Source organism: Zingiber officinale, chromosome 7A (genome assembly GCF_018446385.1).
Source record: "Zingiber officinale cultivar Zhangliang chromosome 7A, Zo_v1.1, whole genome shotgun sequence".
Classification (NCBI taxonomy): Eukaryota; Viridiplantae; Streptophyta; class Magnoliopsida; order Zingiberales; family Zingiberaceae; genus Zingiber; species Zingiber officinale.
In genome coordinates, this window is record NC_055998.1 from 104,881,825 (window position 1) to 104,901,484 (window position 19,660).

A 19,660-nucleotide genomic window follows, 5' to 3' on the forward strand; every position below is an offset into this window, starting at 1 on the left:
TAACGTTTTTCCATTCATAATTTCCAAATGCCTTACTATTAATATTTTCTTCAAATTAACATTAACAAGTACAAAAATTTACTGTCTCCTTTGGTCTTGAACACAGTAAAATGTTTTAAGGATCGAATATACTAATTACCATGATGTTACAAATCAATCGGAAGAGAGCTAAATCACTGCTTTGTACACTCTACACACTAACAACATGATTCACAAACATAACTGCTACTAGCATTGTAGATCAACATTGTACAACATATGATTACCCAGTATGTAATATTTTTATATTACCAAGATACAGAATATGAAAGAAAGAATTGACCAAACCCAAATTCTAAGGTTTTTTCAGTATCAAGAAAAGAAAAAAAAAGCAACATGCAAGGATGGTCTGAACTTAACAACCATATAAAAAGCATAGAGATTTTTCTCTTAGTGAAAGATGAGACTTGATAAGAAGACAATCACAATCCCAAAATATGCAATCAATGAGTTAAAGATCGATGCAATGAACTTGCAGGATAATCAGAACAATAAGATAAGATGACATTCATAATTGTATTATTATGCCATAATTAAAATCCATGATGAAGTAATGCCAACTGTATCAGATTCTTTCCTACTTTGACAAACACACTCATAATAGCATTAAATAGAAAGTTGACCACAAAAGATTCAACAACGCCTACTTTATACATGAAAATGCATCAATCAATGAACTTGCCACAAATGAAAACAATATGAGGCATGCATGATAGCAAGGATACACTTTCCAGCATCTGAAGGAAGAAGTCTCATTTAAGTGACTTTTGACAATTCCAAATCATCATTACTTTCTGAATCTGAGCTTTCAGACTCTTCATCTTCGTCGCCTATCTCGATCTGATGAAGAATCCAACAAACAGTACATAAGCAATAAAGCAAAAAAACAGCACAGGAGCCATCAGCCAATCTGACTATCCTTAATGGTGTAACTCAAATTTGCCCCTCGAATAATTCAAATCCTTCAGGACATTATTACTATAAAGGACCATTCTCAGCTAGTAATCACCAACTCAAATAGGCAACCTCAAGCACCAACATGTAGCTATCCAAGAAACAGCTTACCGGTAGCCCCTTAATTCATGCTTAGAAAATTCAAGTCAGAGGCAACAAAAGTTCAAGTTTACCAATCAGTGAGGGAAAATAGCGCATTATCGAGCACCACAATGAATTCTCCAAAAAAACACAGAAAGCTTTCTAATGTTCAAGATAAACAGAAAAGAAAAAAAAAGTTACGTTTTGTAATTTTGATCCTTTGGATTCAATAGAAGTTTAGGTAGAACCACCCCAAACTCAGTCATAGATCAAATACCTGAGTATAGATGCAAGGAAAGGGGTAGGTCTCCAGGTCCCTTGACACAGCGTGGAGGGACAACGACAAGAAATCCACCGCATACCCTTTCCCTTTGTCGGCGTCGATCAGCCAAATCACCTCGTGCAGGATCCACTCACATCTGAGAAAAGACAAGAAGCAAGAAACTGAGTGAGTGTGGCACTGATACCTTGAGGTGACGTAGAGAGTTCCAGGCGACTCCATGGGTCGGGAACCGAGGGCGATGGTGATGCCAGGCTCAACATGCATCAGCTCCTCACCGTCGTCGGATTCCAGCAGGGGACGTCCATCGTCGTCGACGACGCGACCATCGAAGTGCAGTAACCCTAAACCCATAGCGGGAGTATCTTAGGGTTCCCAGGACACAACACCCCTTTTTAATCTAGCACAGAGAGCTCAAAGGCCTTCTTCAGAAGGCCTCTCCGGTGCTTGGAAAAGGTCACCTGCCGGCTGGCCAGGTTCTCTATCCTCCTCATCTGTGTCTTCCCCCTCACCATGTCGACCGATTAGTTGATAACACACCTGGAGGCAGCGTTGAATCCTACCGCGAGCAGCAAAATCAGCGAGCAAGGAGCTCCGATCAGTCCTGGCCACACGAGGATAGACAAGGAGGGATTAAATCAGAAGAAGGAGATGAGGAATCAAGGTTACCAGATATGGGATCGAGAAAGAGTGGAGGAGGGTGACTTCTAGCGACCCGACGACGACTCCAAGCCACACAGGTAGCCTCTTCTCACCCAAAGGGAGGAGTTGGAGGAGATGTGGTGTGGTTGGATGGAGAAGCAAGGATGTCCTATGTTGATCTTGATCGGGAGAGGAAGGGACGTTGATCTAGGAAGGGGAAGAGGGAGATGAGGCGACGATATACGATGGACGACGCGATATAGGTTTAGGTTTAGAGGGAAGAGTGCAGTGTTGCAAATTTCGGCTAAGTATTGGTGGGAAAATTATATTATTTTATTTTATCATAGACACCGGGTTTTAAAAACTGCTGTTAAAATCGGTGTATATTAACGAAAAAAAGGCGCTCATTGACATCGGCTTAAAAATCGATGTTTATGAGCGAAAATCTATGCTTATAGACACCGATTTTTGGAAAAATCGGTGTAAAATACTTAAAGACATCGGTTTTTACTTAAAACCGTTGTTGTTCCACCGTTGTTGTTCAAAAAAAATTTATGTTAATATATACCATTTTCATTTATAAAAAAATAAATAGAAAGATTTATGAAAAATTAATTTTTCTAAAAATCCAGACAAATTAAAATTTTTAGCAATTAAACCCAAAAGAAACAATCTAATAGGTCAAAATAAATTTTAGAATATAAAATAAATTTTACCTATTAGATTGATCAGATATTTTTCAAGAATATCATTTTTTGGCACTTTTTTTTAATTTGGCTCTTTTGATTTTTAATATTCTAGTTAAGTCCTTCATAATATCTAAAGCTTCCTTTTAGAGCTTGTAAGAAATTTGAGCATAGTGATCCTTCTCTAATATTTCTATTTTATTTTTCAATTTTGCATTTTCAGTTAAACCTTTATTAAATTCTTCTTTTTTGTTTTTTCAACTCTTCTAGTAAGCATGCATATTTTTTTCGTTTCATTTATATATTTGATTCTAATTTTAGATAAAGTTCTACATAATATTTTAACAACATCATACATTTGGTCGGAGGGTAAGAATTGTACCTCACTTACTATGTTAGATTCGTAGGTTGAGGTTCTCCCTTCATCATTGCTCTCTTCCAAAGTGGTTTCGACGTCTTCTTCTTGGTGGCTAGCCATTAGTGTTAGCTTGGCGTATTGTTCCATCTCGGACTTTTCTGATGATGATTCACTCCATATTGCTTATAGGTTCTTTTGTTTGGACCTTCTTATCCCTTTCTCCTTTTCTTTGTTCTTCAATTTGGGTCAGTTATCCTTGATATGACTTTCTTCATTACAGTTTTAGCGCCTTACCATTCTCTTCTTTCGAAGTAGTTATATTGTCTGTCTCTTATCAAAGTTGTTAGTTTTAAAGAATTTATTGAACTTTCTTACCATGCATGCTTCTTCGTTTTCATTGAGGGATGACTCCAAATCCTATTCAATTTTCTTGGCTTTTAGTACTAAATTCTGACTTAACTTCTCTTTATTTCATGAGCCTAGACATCTAGACTCATATAATTCAAAGATAAAAAAAAACTATTCTAAAGTACTTACCTCTAAGTCTTTTGAGATGTAGTAGGAATCTACTATTAATGTCCACTTTTGGATTCTTGGAAAAACATTGAATGCATATCAGAGAGAATCCCGTTTTGAAATTGTTTCTCTAAGGTTGGCTAATCCAGTGATTAGCTCTTTGATCTTTGCATGTAGTTAAGTCATCTTCTCTCCCTTTTCCATTTAGAGGTTCATTAGTTGATTTCAAAGAATGTCCTATCTTGCGAGCTTGGCTTTCGATATTCCTTCATAAAGCTCTAGGAACTACTCCCAGAGTTCTTTGGTAGAGTCATAGGTGTCAATCCGATTGACTTCTTGGGGTAGTAATATACTCAGCAGATAGAACTTTGCTTTGTCATTGGCTATAAAGTCAGTCTGCTGCTTTTATTCCACTGATACTCTTCCTTTTCTTCTTTGTTCTTATCCCTAGGTGCTTCAAAATCATATTTAATTGTTAACAATCTATCAAAATATATTTTGAAAAATACCTCCATACAACACTTCCAAAGCATAAAGTCTCCCTCAAACTTCGGTGGATGAATGCTTGATTTGGTCATCTTCTTGTTGCTTCAGTTGATGATTAGTCCTTCTAAAGTGGTTGGACTCTGATACTACTTATTGGATCAGGTGGACTGATTAGAAGGGGGTGTGACTAGCCTACAAATACAATTAGAACCTCTCTTGCTTCTATCTTAGCAAGGATACACTAATTAATTAGAGAAAAAATAACATAAAAATAAAGAAGGGGCTCAGAAGATTTACTTGGTTACAACCTAGGTGGTTGTTAATTCAAGACAATGGAAAGCACTAAAAGAAACTTCTTCTTCAACAAAGGTCAAAGGCAGAGAAACTCCTTACAACAGTTGGAAGCTCAAAACTTGATTACAAAAAATAAATATTGAGTGTATGTTTGAACTCCTAGCTCTACGGTGATATTTATAGTGTTCTGATCACAAGTGACCGTTGATGACGTGGCATTGGAGGCATCTCCAATGTCAACCAGGACACCTCCATGTGGATAGAATTTTATCCACTTTGCAATGACTTTACGCCATTGGAGGCACCTCTAGTTGATCTGAGACGCCTCAACTACTATTCATTGGAGGCGTCTCGGGTCTTTTTTGCTGCAGTTGTTCTATTGGGCATCCGAGGTGCCTCCAGTCCCATATGAGTTGCCTTAAGCACTGTTCATCTGAATGGTCAATCTCATCATTAACCATTCTTCACTCAATTGGGTGATGCTCCAGCCGTCCAAAGTTGAGCTAACCCGAACCTAACTCCGTCTTTCTCCTCTAGTAGCCTTCCTCCTGACTTCTTATCCCTCGGATGTGTCACGTACACCCTTTTCACTCCATCAGTGTACTCTTCTGTAGCTCTTTGTCCCTCAGATGTACCAAGCCTGTCGACTCCCTTGTCGTGTCATCCTTTCACTCGATGCATCTTCCACTCGACTTCTTGTATTCCTAAGTCCCTACACATTCAGACATAAGACATCAAATATAAAGGGTCTAACTTAACTCGGTTGATCATATCAAAACTATATTGGAGAACTTACACTTTTTTGGCCTAATATAGCCTGACTCACTCAATAGGGACTGTTGGATCTCTATTGTTACTCGGTTGACCATCTTCGGGCGCCCGAGCTCTCCTTTTTTCGCACTTCTCTTTCCAACAAAAAAGAGTTAGTCCAAACAAATAATATATAAAGAATGACAAGATTTGATAGCCTTCGGACTGTCCAATCTTAACTTTGAGTTTCGCTTAAACTCTAGGTCGGACTAACGCCTATTGTTCCCTCTTCGATGAATGCATTCTCACCTACTCCTCTTAAGAGATATTACCTTTTGCTAGAATGGTCCTCCAGACCGTTTGAACTTTTGCTCAGCGTTCGAAACTTCATGACTTCAAGCTAAACGTCCTATCCACGACTCGTCCAGTCTTCCACCTGGTGTTCCCAACCCCCGGGATTTTCACCTAGAGTCCTCGACTTTAGGATTTTGTCCAAAGTCTTCGACCCTCCAAGACTTCGCCTAGTTCTCCGGACCAAGAGTTTGTTGTCTAACCGCAACTCGGACTTTCCACCTACCTAGTCTCAACTAAGACTTTCCTTTACCTAAGATCACTTAGGATTTTCCTATAAATTCAATCACACTTGTTAGATCACAAGATAGCTTAACTTTGAACCTTTTTTGCCATTATCAAAATACAAGTTCGATCGTCTGGTACTTTTTGCACCAACACTGCGTACATCAAAACCCTAATATTCATCTTTTTCTTCGTTCTCCCACTTAAGCGTAGAGGTAGTTGCGTTGAGGAACCCCCGGCCATCATTCTAACTCTTTTCCTCTTATTTGCCTTCATCTAGACTCCTAGAACTGCATCATCATTCTCATTGTCATTCAACGGTTGATTATTAAGTTGACAATAAAGTTAACTCACCAGTGATTTATTCGTCAACATTTATGGGCAGGATCTTGTAAATGTTTAGGACTTCAAGGGAAATACTTATTATGAAACATTACAGATATTTGAGTACTATTGGTCCACCAAAGTCTCCATAAGCAGGATTAGGCATGGATCGATTCTCAAGGGCTTCATTGCCTTGGGTTATGTTATCCCACCTAGGAGGCAGCTACATTCCACTTTGATTTTTATTAAAAGGGTGTCCTATCATCTTGTAAAATGATATAACTGTCCTTTAGTATACTATTTGACATTTTACATTGTTCTCATTATTATCCCCCTATATCTTTCGCCTAAATCTTGAATCGGTCAAATGTGCTATAGTATATATGAAACTATAGCTAGTACACATATTATAGCATTTCATAATTGCTATTATAACAGTTATAATTTATAGTTGTAATAGTTACGATTCTATATGTGCTACATCATAGAAAATAACCTTAATAAAGAGGACTAAAATATTTCAGAGTCTGAAAAATCTTTAAATAATATTTTTGACCTAAGACTAGGTTATTATGGATATCCAATAATAAATATATATCTCTCTAAATAAATTTTGATTTGATATATTATACATCTCGTGATCGTGATTCAATACGAGTTAAAAATTATAACCTCTCAAAATATATCTAACATTCATTAATAATAATAGTTTTGTAACTAATATAACTGTGTAAGAATGGGAAATATAAGTGAAAGATAATATCAAGAATAATATAGTGGAGGATAATTAGGTAATTGTAGGTAAGATGTTTTTTATTTAAAAAAAAATCAAAGTAAGGCGATATTGATGTTTCCAAAAATAAAGAGTACCTTTTCATGTTTGCACTAGAAATTTCAAAAGAAGGGGCATTTCTGAACAATTTCAAACTCAGAGGTTCGATTTAGGAAATTCGCCATCACGGTTCTACCACACTCTCGAATGTTCTGCGCGGCAGCAAAACCCTAGACGGCGAAACCAAACTGCGATGCTTCGCCGATCCAATTCCACTTTTGCCTCCTCTCATATGGAAACCAATTGCAGAAATTTTACAACAATGAGGGGTATATTGGTCATCTCAATCAATATACCCTGGCGCTTCTTAAGCCCTCGCGTGTTCGTGATTTCTAGCCCCCGAGCAGCCGCTAAAGAGTGCCAAAGAGGAGGGTCTCCGGACGTCATTTGTTGTCGCTGCTATCGTGTCCATCAATGGCGAGGCGTCTGATTCCGTCCCTTAACCGCGTTCTCGTCGAGAAGATCGTCCCTCCCTCTAAGACCAGCGCCGGAATCCTCCTCCCAGAGAAGACGAGCAAGGTCAGTGTAGTTTATCCATGATCTGTGCTTCTTTTACATGGATGCCTTAATTGATGTCTTGCTTGGCGATTAGACGATTGATGCGTATCACTTCTGTTTTGTGCCCAATGAACAGCCCACTGAAATCTTCAAACAGAGATACATTTTTCAGCTAGGTTTTGTTTTGCTGGATTATATTTGAGCACTACTTTATTTGTGTGTTATTTTTCGCCATAACTAAATTGGTTGATGAAGGATGAAAGCCTTCAACTGTTGTTCCTGAGAAGGATAGTGTTGAATTTCAGTGTCTTGATGTATATTACAGGGGTTTGCCTCTGGTTGATCAACTTGTCCACAGTCCATATTTTGATGCTTCTTCTGTTTGTACAATTTGTCTCTCTTTTTTTCATGTTTCTCGGTGCGGTTTAAGAAGTTGGATCACCAACGAGACAATGACACATCTTTATCTAGTAGTTTAAAGTAGAAAAGTCATATAGGTTAGGAGTTTACTACGACCAATATGGGAAGGAACGATAAGAAGTGCCTTTGGCTGGAAACAGGGCCATCGTCTCTTATTAGACCTTTACATCCATTATTATGAACGCTAAGAAATTGGTATTTCTGTAACATTTATCCATCTAGATGTTTTTTTAGTACTATTAATTTAATGTGGAACTGTTCTTTGTATTTGCCACGCACAAATCCATGCTGAACCCTTGATAAGGCATGACCAAATGAGGTTACTACACAGGCTAACTATTTACACTTGTAACGTTCTTAACATCTGATGGAGACTTTCCATTATTTGAATGAATAGGTTTTTAATATTTATATTGATATCTTTAAATATAATTTGATGATGCCTCTTGATTAATTGACTAAACAAGTCAAATAGCCTTAATATTGAAATTTTTAAATAGTGAAGTTAGGTATTTTTACACCAGTGATACCAAATTGTTTGATACATTACTTGGTGTGCAGAAATGCTAGGAATTCATTTTTTGTTAGACTCATTAATGACACATTGTATTATAACTCATTTAGTTGAGTCTGTTATATACCAAATTGTTTTTTCTAAAGTTTGTGTCCCTTCTAAGCATGAGTCATCCTACATTGGAATGTAAAGGATTGTGTAGTAACATATGATCATACTAATTTCAAATGATTTTTGATATTTATGATTTATTTGAAGTATGAGTGTCATATTCTATTATTGGCAGGCAAACATTCTGAAAATTGATGGTTGATCGATAAGACAGTTAAATCCTTATGTCAGTGTTAGTTTAATATTGAGGTTGCAATGCAAAAGTTAGTTAAGAATATTTTAGTTTAATATTGAGGTTTCAATGCTAATGTTAATTAAGGATAGCACAAATTGAATCTCTATACAACTAAGCCTGGTGACAAAATGAGGGGGGTGTAAGGCACAGTGGTTACATAGGCATCTTAGGTTTATGTTCAATGATATCTAATTCAGAGATTGTTATATTGCCGGGTCAAATGTTTTAATTTGGCATTATCTCTGTGCATTAAAATTTGTGTGTAATATTTGAGGTATCATTCTCCTGCAAAGTTTATAGGTTTCATCCATTCAAAGAATTGCTAATAAAACAACTGTTTCACTAGTGCAACATCCTCTTCACAAACTAACAAAGTTTATTCCAATCCATTTGCTTGACTTGCACCCTTTTTTTTCAGCTGAACTCTGGAAAAGTTGTAGCAGTTGGTCCTGGGACTCGGGATCGTGATGGGAAATTAATCCCTGTCACTGTAAAGGAAGGAGATACGGTTCTGCTGCCGGAATATGGTGGGATGGAAGTTAAACTCGGTGAAAAAGAGTATGTTAACTTACCTTTTATGACTGTCACCTTTAAGCTCAATTAAATTCTAAAATAAAAGTTAGAAAAACTCTGTAGGTTATTGTTGTCAGTTCTATTTTCTTTAGAAATTGTCTCATTATCTAAGTTAGATTTTTGTATTAGGGGCATACTGTTTGAGAGCGAAAAATGATTAACATTTTTTTGGGGAGTTTTAGGGTCAATTAACTCGAAGGGATGAAGAAATACTAGGATGAATTATCATGGGTAGATGCATAAATAAATGGACAATATTGTTTAATTTATCCTTCTGCTTGTTGTCAACTTACCCTTCTTGTCCTCAACTCGTCAAGCATGCTCAATCCATCCCACTCTTGCTCGTTTGGATTGCTTGGTTTTATTGAGATGTTTGCATTTTCATCTGCTTGGATCTCTTGGCTTGGTCAGCTCATTTGTCTGAATTGATTGGCTTGATTAGCTCATTTACTTTATGTCTTCTTGGCTCATTGAAACTATCGTTCTGAGATCCACGTTTGAAGCATCCCTCTTTCTTGCCTTGTTGGAATTGCCCGCATTTCTGGGCTTGATTGTCTTATTCAAACTGTTTGTCTCGTCCGGCTTAACCTCATCGTGCATTTGGAGACCACCCAATCCAAAGAACAATGATTTAGTTTTCACTCAATTTGGGTGATCCAAAATGGTGGGTTAGAGGTGTTTTATGGTAATCATGTGAAGTTTTAAAACCTATTCCCAATAATTTATCCTCCCAAGGATAAAGTGAAGAGGAGCTTTAAAGGCAATCATGTGAAGGGGAGCCTTGGTGCAATGGTAAAATTGTTGTCATATGATCAAAAGGTTATGAGTTCAAGTCATGGAAAGTGTCTCTTGCAAAAAGCAGGATAAGGTTGTGTACAATGGATCATTCTCCGGGACCCTGTATGACGGGAGATTCGTGCACCGGGTTGCTTATTATTATTTTTTTTAAATTCTCCCAAGGATATTTGTGGTGTGATTGTGTTTGTTATGCATCTTCTACAGCTGATGAAAATATAAATTCACTTGCTGTTTTGTTTGTGTTTTGCAGGTACCATTTGATCAGAGAAGATGACATACTCGGTACTCTTCATGATTGAATATTTAGCAGGTTTTTCTCAGTTCTCTCTCAGGTTGTCTCCAGTTAGCATTGATGAGGATACGCTATTAAGAGAAGAACTCTTGTAATCCTTCCCGTTTGCTATTAAGATCAAACCCAAGTGGTGGAACAATTATTGTTTTGATAAATTTAGACATGGTTCGCTACGTATCTCTATAAGTGATCACTATTCATAAATTCAAATTACAAAGATATGGGAAGGGGGCAATTGGCCCAGTTGGTAAAGGACCTTGGAACTTGTTGCGAAGGACTTGTTTTGAAACTTACTCTTACTGTTGTCTTTTCAAATCAAAACAGGGCAGGGTTAGCTATTGAATTGATTGATAAGGGGCTGAGCTTAATTTAGTCGGATCAGATCAATTAAGGGAATTCGGTTGAATCAGTCTTCTAACTGATTCAATTGGAAAATTTAGGATTGTGAGGTTTGATCGGCTTAAACAATTTAGGGTTGAAACACCATTATGCAATGGATAACAAGAGTTTGTATTAATGCATCAGGACCATTGGTGTGTTTGGTGTGCCTGCATTTTAATTTTCTTAGTTTTTTATTCTTTATATGTTTTTTTGTCAAAAATTTTAAAAATCTTTTTATATATATAAATATCCAATTAAGATCTTTTCCATTTGAAACTTATAAGGTTTGTCTTTATATAAAACTTCTAAATTATTTATTAGAATAATTCAACAATGATCAATATGAGCACCATTGGGGGCCCCTCATCTACTGACATGACTTGTTATTGCAAGGTTATTGTTGGTGCCATTGCGTCTCATGTGGTTCAGTGTTTTTGATATTTAGATAAATGATTTAAATTAGACATGGCACTATTCACTGCTATTTTGATATGTGTTTTTGTATGCAAGCGGATTCTAGGAATACTCAGAGATTGGAAGCTCATGGTTAGTGTGATCAAGGTGGTACATTTAATGACTTGTTATTGCAAGGTTAATGACATTTGAGAGACATTAAGGTGGTGTTAGAGCAAATAAAGTTGGCCAGACATTATAAAATGTCTTGTAATTTTTATAATATTCCTTTATAATCCACTGATTCACAAATATATCGTACTATCATTATCATAGACTATTGAGTGGGTTCTTGGAGGCTATTGAGCCACATTAAATAGATGTGTTAGCAATTTGGTAAACATGATTGTGAATGCTTTTATTTCCGATGCTAATGTGTTCCTTGTAACCTTGCTATTGGTAGAAAGAGTATTTCAGGATCATCCAATTCCAAATATCAAAGCGGGTTCACTCTATTGAACTAACACCACCAAGAGGACAAGTTAAAGATGGCTAACATGACATATAAGGCGTCTTTATTTGATAAAAACTATGAAATATCACCATATCAAGACAGTTTTGGAAGGATATGAAGCGGGTTGCCACATGGAAGGATATGATGGTGCATTGCCTTTCAATCAACTAAAGAAGAAGTTTCACCATGCTTTAGGAGTACACATGGCCTAGAAATGCTAGAGGGCAAGAAAATCTCAAGAAGAGATCAGACATAGCACCAATTCCGATTATATGAATGAAATAAGAAAATTTAGAATTCTCTAGTGTTAATGGTGCCCAAGAAAGGAGAAAAAGCAAGCTAGGAAGGACCTTTGAGTACTTCCACTAACACCATGCCGAAGGAGCACATTGTATGTTATAGGTGCAACTAAAGGGGACACTATAATAATCAATGTCCATTAGTCGAGAAAAAGGCAAAAATTCATATAACCCAAGTTGTAAGAAGAAGGAACTAAGAAGAAGAACTATAATATTTTCTTCACATGTAGGGAGATTGCATTGCCACTCTGCCCAAAGAAGGGAAGGTAAAAAAGAAATACGTGAAGAGATGGAAGAATAGAAGTATATGTCAATGGAGATCTTTAAAGGAAAAGGAGAATGTATACTCTCCTAATTTGAATTTGAATTTGAATTCTTTCATGTTTAAAGGTATAGTATGCATGTACCTATGTAAAATGTTAGCTTCAAATATCATGATAGATATAGGATTGTAATGCATGATAACTCTAGGAAACAATTCTATGATAGGACTACCCTGTCTAAAGATAGGAAGGTAGTTGGGGACCTAAGCATGCAATCAAAAAAACAAAAGGTAGACATATGCTTGCAAATAGGTCTACAAATGTTCAAGGCGGGCAAACCAATTCTATGATTCAGAAGCTAAATTGGAGAACTAAGCTTTGAGGGAAAAGATTATAGACTTAGAAAAATCTCAAAAAATTTTATCAATGGGGTAAGGAACTTAGATGCAAGACCCGAGTGCCATAGATTAGATTTGGGATATGGATTTTCCACATTTAAGGTTGAGGCATTGTCATATGCTAGGATCATAGACAGATCCAAGTAAGGGTTGTCCTAGGTTATAGCACAACCCTTACCTTACTTGGACTATATTAATTTTGTTGCATCCTTTAGGTAAAGAAAAAGAGAGTTATGAAAAAGGATTATAGGATAGCCCTTATTATTTAGTCATGATTTTCCATAATCTCTCTTTTACTATGATTTTATTATAATCTAATGATCACGGACGGATTCATGTATGTCTTACCCTCTTTTTCACAAGCTATTATTTTTTATTATCCATATAAATTTTGTTGAGTATTGAAATTTTTTTGACAAAATAAATAAATAAAACAAATTGAATCATCAAATAAGTAAAAGTGTTGAATTAAAATCGGATCGGGTCAAATAAAATTCATCGGATAGGTGTGGAGATAAGGAGTATGTTGGTCCAAACAAGGTAGATAAGAAGCATATTGGTCCAAATTGGGATAGATAAGAAGTATGTTGGTCCAAATCGTGGTTGATTTAGATTTGATTTAGCCAAGTTATGACCAAACCAATTTAATTGAGTTAAATTGATTCAATTGGTTTAAAATGAGTTTGAGAATTTTTGAGAAAATCCATTCTCTCCTCTTTTTTATTTTTATTCTCTTCTATGTACGTGCAAGCCTCTCTGTGTGCTGGCTTCTTCTTCTTCTCTTCCTTCACCCTATTTTTTCTTCACAACCATAACTTAGTTGTTTTTTTCCTTTTCCAACAATAACTCTCTTTTCTTCTTCAGTAAAGTAGTCCTTATCTTGTCTTTTCTATCATTGAAACTAATCGAGATCATCAAAAAAGAGAATTTATTACATTAGTTCAAGCCCCCTTACTCTAATTCCTGAATTTGAATCTGTCCTTGTCAAGGATGATCTATGACTACAGTACAAGAAAGACTCTTAAGGTGAATCATACCATGGTGACATTTGGACCTAGAGGGCAGCTAAGGTTAGAAGGTTTAGAGGGAGCTTCATAAAGCCAAGTTGAGATCTATGTGTTGGTGCAACATCTCTCAGGTCAAGATTGACCTAGTTGACCAAGCTTGGTCTTGGTTTGGGTTTCGATGTTTGACAATGCAAGGTTGAATGAAGAAGAGTCAAGTAGGTCAAGGATGACCGGATACTTGACTGGGAAGTCCTAGTGAGTGAAGCTAGGCAGAAGGAAAATCCTGGTAAGTGAAGCCAGGTGAAAGACCTAGTGAGTGAAGCTAGGCAATTGGGAAAGTCCTGGTGAGTGAAGCCAGGCAAGAGAAATTCAGATGGGTCAAGGTTGACCAGACATCTGGTGAGAGTCCAAGTAGGTCAAAGGAGTGACCGGATACTTGGCACAAAGAGAAAAGTCCAAGTGGGTCAAAGGGATTGACCGGACACTTGGTGGGAAGTCCAAGTAGGTCAAAGGAGTGGCCGGATACTTGGCACAAAGAGAAAAGTCCAAGTGGGTCAAAGGGATTGACCGGACACTTGGTGGGAAGTCCAAGTAGGTCAAAGGAGTGACCAGATGCTAGGCATGATGTACCAATAGGTCAAGGTTGACCGGATGTTGGTTTGAGAGGCTTAGGACTTGGTTTTGGGCAAAAATCAAGAGCTGGATCGATCAATGGATCGATCCAGGAGCTGGATCGATTAGTGGATCGATCCAGGCATTTCCCAGTGAACAGAGAGCCTCTGGATCGATCCGTGGATCGATCCAGAGGTCCCAATCGATCAGTTGATCGATTGGGACGCTGCTGGTTCGCGCGATAAGCGCTGGATCGATCCATGGATCGATCCAGGCGTTTTCTCCAGAGCACAGAGGCACTCTGGATCGATCCGTGGATCGATCCAAAGCCTCCCCAATCGATTGGGAGTTTTCGAATCGATCGGGATCCGACCGTTGCGTCGTATTTGAGCTGCAGGCGTGCGATGGCTGCGGCACCGCTTCACCGATTCAACTCAGATCTTCACCAGCTCCTCCACAGCTTTTCTCAAGCTCGAGATCGCCAGTTCTTGAAGGTTCTTGGAGGCTCTTCCAAGTCAAGAGGCGGATCAAAGCAAGAAGAAGAAACCAGGGTTAGAGTTTTTGTACTCATTGTAAGCTTGTATTTCTAGTATCCCTTCCCTCTCTTCTTGTATTGAGTCTTGTAGGGCTTCTCCGCCCTTGGTAGTTACCATAAAGGAGAGGTTTATTTAGTGGAGGGTGTGTGTGTTGGTGTGGATCCTTGGATTAGTCACCTCTTGTGAGGTGGATACCAAGTAAACCAACCGTGTTAGCGTTGTGTGATTGTTTCTTTGTATTTTCGCTGCACATCTTTGAAGAAACAACCACCGCCGAGCACCGAGCGAACGCGACGAGCTATTCACCCCCCCCCCCCTCCCCTCCCCTCCCCTCTAGCTACTTTTGGTCCTAACACTATGGTCTTTGAATTCCAAGCAAAGGACCTTAGATACTAAAAAAAAGGTTCATAAGATGTGCCAATTGGTTTGAAAATGCATAAGAATCTAAACCCTTGGAGATTGGCACATTAAGAGGGAGTTTCATTAACATGAGGGATATGCTCTTGAGGCATAAAATTGAGATCCAATTGTATTAAATATCAAATAAACAATGCAATGGGTGCATTTCAAGTTTGGTTAGCCATATACATTGGGTGAGAACCAAAATTAGGATTTTAGATTAAGGTTCATTTGAACCATTTAATTAGTTTTAGGTTTCATGTCAAACTTGGGATTGATAAGGATTTTTGGAGGAATCCATTTTTCCGAAGTATTTGGGTTAAAATTTCATAATTTTAAGATTTTATAAAAAAATTATGAATTTCTAAAATTAACTTAGGTGAGAATTTGAAAACAACAATTGACTATTTTAGAAATCAATTTATTGAAAAATAATTATTTGTTATTTAATACCCTAGCTGAGAGATTAAACAGTATTGACCATCTTTGAAGCAGTCAATTGAAAATAGTTTTAAGTCAATTGGTACTATATTGAAAGTTGAATTTGGGGTCTTAGCTTGGAAAAATGACTATAGAACTTAGTATTCATGTGTAATCTAATGGGGTTTTAGCTTGGGTCATTGAAGATGAGTGAAAACAATATTGAGGACATCTCTTTAATGTGTGACTAAAAGGAGAGTAGAGAAAAGGTTTAAGTTGGAAAACTTGTCCTTCTCTTGGAAGGTTCTCCTATGTTGGAATGAGGAACTTGATTCTTTTTAATCCAGATATGCAGTTCTTTAAACCAATTAATCCTAAAAGTGAGCGGTCTGACCCCACAGAAATTTTCAATCGTCCATCAGGATAAATCGAAAAGTGCTTATGGAGGTTCATCCAAATTATCAATATTCTTTGATCCACTTCTCGCTTGAGGAAAAATCCTCAACTTGATTTCATATTAGAGGAAGAAGAGAAAAAATGTTATGGGAATATTATTCTATGCTAATAATGGATTTTGAGAATTTCTAACTCTAGGGAGAGCTTCGATGTAGGGGATCCTAAATATACGTCCCAATGTATAATTTTTCATTGATAACATATGCATGATCATGTTATTGTTGTTTTAGTTTCTATAACTTAAATACATTGCAAACATAAAAAAAAATAGAAAGATTGTTAATGTAATCGTGCACTAAATTGTTCGATATGACCTTGAATTTTGAAAGGTAATCCCATATGATTTTTGCTAAATCTATTCAAGTGTATCCTAGGTACTCACCAGTGGATAAGGATGTAATGGAGGAACCAAAAAAAAATATTGCACACGATGAAGGAAATTCAACAACGGAAAGCACTTCTCAATAGGGAGAAAGGAAGGGATTGACAACTAAACTAAGTAAGACAATCTAGAAGAAACGACTAAAACTCACAAGTCAAGCACAACTCATCTAGTCAAACAAGCTGTAGGAGATATCTCCTAAGGGGTAAGAACAAGAGCCAAAGAGCATAGATGAGGCATTGCATGCGTGACTTGAACTATGAATTGTCTCAGTGTGAGAGAAATAAAGTTTATAAATTAGTTCTGAGACTAGAGGATTGCACAATCATTAGTACTTATTGGGTACTTAACAAGAAAATGAATGAAAATAGATCTATGGTTCAAAACAAGACTAGACTAGTGATCCAAGATTTAAACCAAATAAAAGGGTTGAATTATAATGAGATTTATACTTAGATTTTACAACTTTTAAAGGATATTTTTACTTTGTCAAATGTATGTGAAATCAATTTTTAAAGGAGTTGGTAGAAGAGAAGTCTTAATAGGCCATATTTGACTGGATGCCACACGAGAAGCCCTGATCATAAGTTCTCTTGGCATGTGAGTAGTGAAGGGTCTTAAAGTAACATGTATTTTAGCTTTCGATAGTTTTTTTTACTCAAGTATAGACTCTTACACTCTACTAAGTAACATGTATTTAGAATTGTAGTCAATATTTCAGTGAGCTGAGGATTAATATTTCATCAACTAAGTAGTCAATCAAAGACAGGTTGTTTACCAGCAAAAAGGTTATATTCAAAGTTAACTAAATAAGAATTTAGTAGACTAAAGTAAGTTTAATCGACTAAGTGTTGGAGCAATCATCCTTGGTCAAGATTTATCAATTTAATTGAACTCGAGTTGGCTCAAGTTTGAGTTTCGATATTTAGATAATGTGTGTGAATGAGAAGTCAAATAGCTCAAGATTCACCAGAGACTTGACTAGTAAAATCATAATTATAAGTTAGACAAACGAGAAGTCCTAACTGAAAGTTAGACAAGTGAAATCCTAGTGGGACTAGGAAAACCTAGTTGGGAACTAGGTTAAGTCCAAGGTAAGTTAGCCGGGAGCTAAACACTTAGCATAAGTAAAGTCATAGTGGGACTAGGCAAACCTAGGCCAACTAGGTTAAGTCCAAGGTGAATTAGCTGGGAGCTAAACACTAGGCATGAGAGAAGTCCTAGTTGAGAACTAGGTAAGGGAAAGTACATGATTGATTGGACACTTAGTAAAGAAGTCCTGACAGACCAAAGTTGATTGTATACTAGGTAAAGAAAAGTCCCAACAAGTCATGGAAGACTTTGAGTTGGGCAAAGGAATCCTAAAACTAGGTTTAGGTGATTAGGGTTGGGCAATCAATCAAGTGATTGATTGGTCCAAAGTCAATCAATCATGTGATCGATTGGATGCTTTCCTCACGAAACAGAGGGGTTCTTGATCTATTGGGCAATTGATCAAGATTATCTCTAATCAATTGGGCAATCAATCAAGATTATCTCTAATCGATTGGGTAATACCCAATTGATTGAGAGGAGCTTTTCGCAAAAAATAAAAGCTAATTAGTGAATCGATTACGCAATCGATTCATCCCTTGTAATCGATTAAAAAGAGTTTTTCACGAAGCTTGGTGAATCGATTAGGTAATCGATCCAATATTTCTTAATTGATTGGGCTAATCGATTAAGGCATTTCGTGAGAGAATAGAAAGGTTGAGAATCGATTGGATAATCAATTAAGGCCTTGTTAATCAATTGTTATGGTTCACCAATTGATTAAGAGTTCAAAAAAAGAGTCTGTTCTATAAATGAATTGTTATATCATTGAAAACTAAATTTTAAAGTAAAAGGGCCTAGTTAAAATTCTTAAATTTTATTGGACTTTTTTTGCAAAAGCATGAAAAAACAGGGCACAACCGAACTTTTCTCTTCCCCGTGACTTCGTCTTTTCACATTTGTCTTAACCTCTTTTTAATCTCTCAAAAACCTAATCTCTCCAAACCTAAACTTTTCTTACCCACAAATCCTTTTGTCATTGATAGTGTTGGTGCAATTTACATTAATGATCTAACTCAGGTTTTGATGAATGATAAGTGGATTAAAGTTAAGTATTTGTGGACTAATTATTTTACTAAATGTGCAGGAGTTAACGGGTCTGAAGGACCTAACACCAGGCTAAAATCTAGCTATGTCTATTGGATCCGATAGTTAGTGGGAAGTCCAGATAGGTCCGCGGAGCCCGATATCTAGCGAAAAGTCCGGTTAGGTTTGCCGAACCTGACAACCTGTTGAAGTCCAGTTGGGTCCGTATGACCTAACAACTGGCGAGAAGACTGGTGGGTCAAAGACAAAGTCAAGCGATTGCAGTTGGTAAGAGGAGGTAAGCAACTGGAGGGGAGATCCAGTGAAGACACGTTCTCGATTGAGGGAACTGTAGGCATCGGTCCAACTTAAGTCCATTTGAGAAATCTAAGTTGAGATATTGACTAGATGTCACGCCCCAGAGGAGTCTCTGTCCGAAGAAATTTCGGCAGCATCTCCCCTGTACGACGGACAATATGAAACTTTCTACATATCACATATACATCAGCCACAGGCGGCTGGAATGATAACAAAAAAATAAAAACAAACACCACGCAGTTTATAAAGATATTCAGCCTCTGGCTGTCACAACCACGCAGTTAATAATAGTAATCAATAACAATAGGACTCTGACTCGAAATCCACCTACTCCACTACACTCGTAAAGCTCAAATCCAACGAACTCACCTCTTCTGCCGTCCAGGCAGGCACGTAGTAGAATGAAATCCAATATCATATCAAAAATCCATCAAAAGGTATCACTCCATACAATATCCATAGGAAAAATCCAAAGACAACACTAAAACAAAGTCTGATATAGAAAAAGGCTAAAATAAAACAAATAACGAACTAGTAGAGAACTGGCTCTACGTGCAGATGGGGGGCCAGCGACTGGAACTGCTCCGGACAGCCTCAACCTGAAAATATCAACAATGGAGGCGGGGTGAGTCCAACACTCAGCAGGCACAACTGATATGCATAATAAAACAAATAACAGACAACACTAATCATGCGTACAGTCTCCTAAATACGAGAAGGAATAAATGCAACTGAAACGAAATCAGGAGATAACTGTACTAACCGGAATCAAGGTACAAAGGTAACAGGTCGTCAGACCGAAGAAATCATAATCCTATATGCATGTCAATCAGATGCATCCATACAAATGCAGCATATAAGTGCAGCAATCACAATCAATAAAATGCAATAAATGCATATGGTGA

General features: G+C 37.2%; 1 protein-coding gene and 1 pseudogene across 1 annotated transcript; one reads left to right on the top strand and one right to left on the bottom strand.

The window, feature by feature from the left end:
- Positions 1-708: 708 nt before the first annotated feature.
- On the bottom strand, positions 709-1,708 carry LOC121999587 (annotated as a pseudogene).
- A 5,426-nt stretch (positions 1,709-7,134) lies between these two features.
- On the top strand, positions 7,135-10,469 carry LOC122001940 (10 kDa chaperonin, mitochondrial-like). The gene is made up of 3 exons (XM_042556934.1): positions 7,135-7,337; positions 9,015-9,154; positions 10,218-10,469. The coding sequence occupies exons 1-3, from the start codon at positions 7,233-7,235 to the stop codon at positions 10,264-10,266; spliced, it is 294 nt and encodes a 97-aa protein (XP_042412868.1). The 5' UTR covers positions 7,135-7,232; the 3' UTR covers positions 10,267-10,469.
- The last annotated feature ends 9,191 nt before the right edge of the window (positions 10,470-19,660 follow it).

Bases quoted from the DNA above. Each gene is read 5' to 3' on its own strand.
- LOC122001940 (XM_042556934.1), top strand. From the start codon at position 7,233: ATGGCGAGGCGTCTGATTCCGTCCCTTAACCGCGTTCTCGTCGAGAAG. The intron at 7,338-9,014 runs GTCAGTGTAGTT...CTTTTTTTTCAG, and splicing joins TCCCAGAGAAGACGAGCAAG to CTGAACTCTGGAAAAGTTGT. The intron at 9,155-10,217 runs GTATGTTAACTT...TGTGTTTTGCAG, and splicing joins GTTAAACTCGGTGAAAAAGA to GTACCATTTGATCAGAGAAG.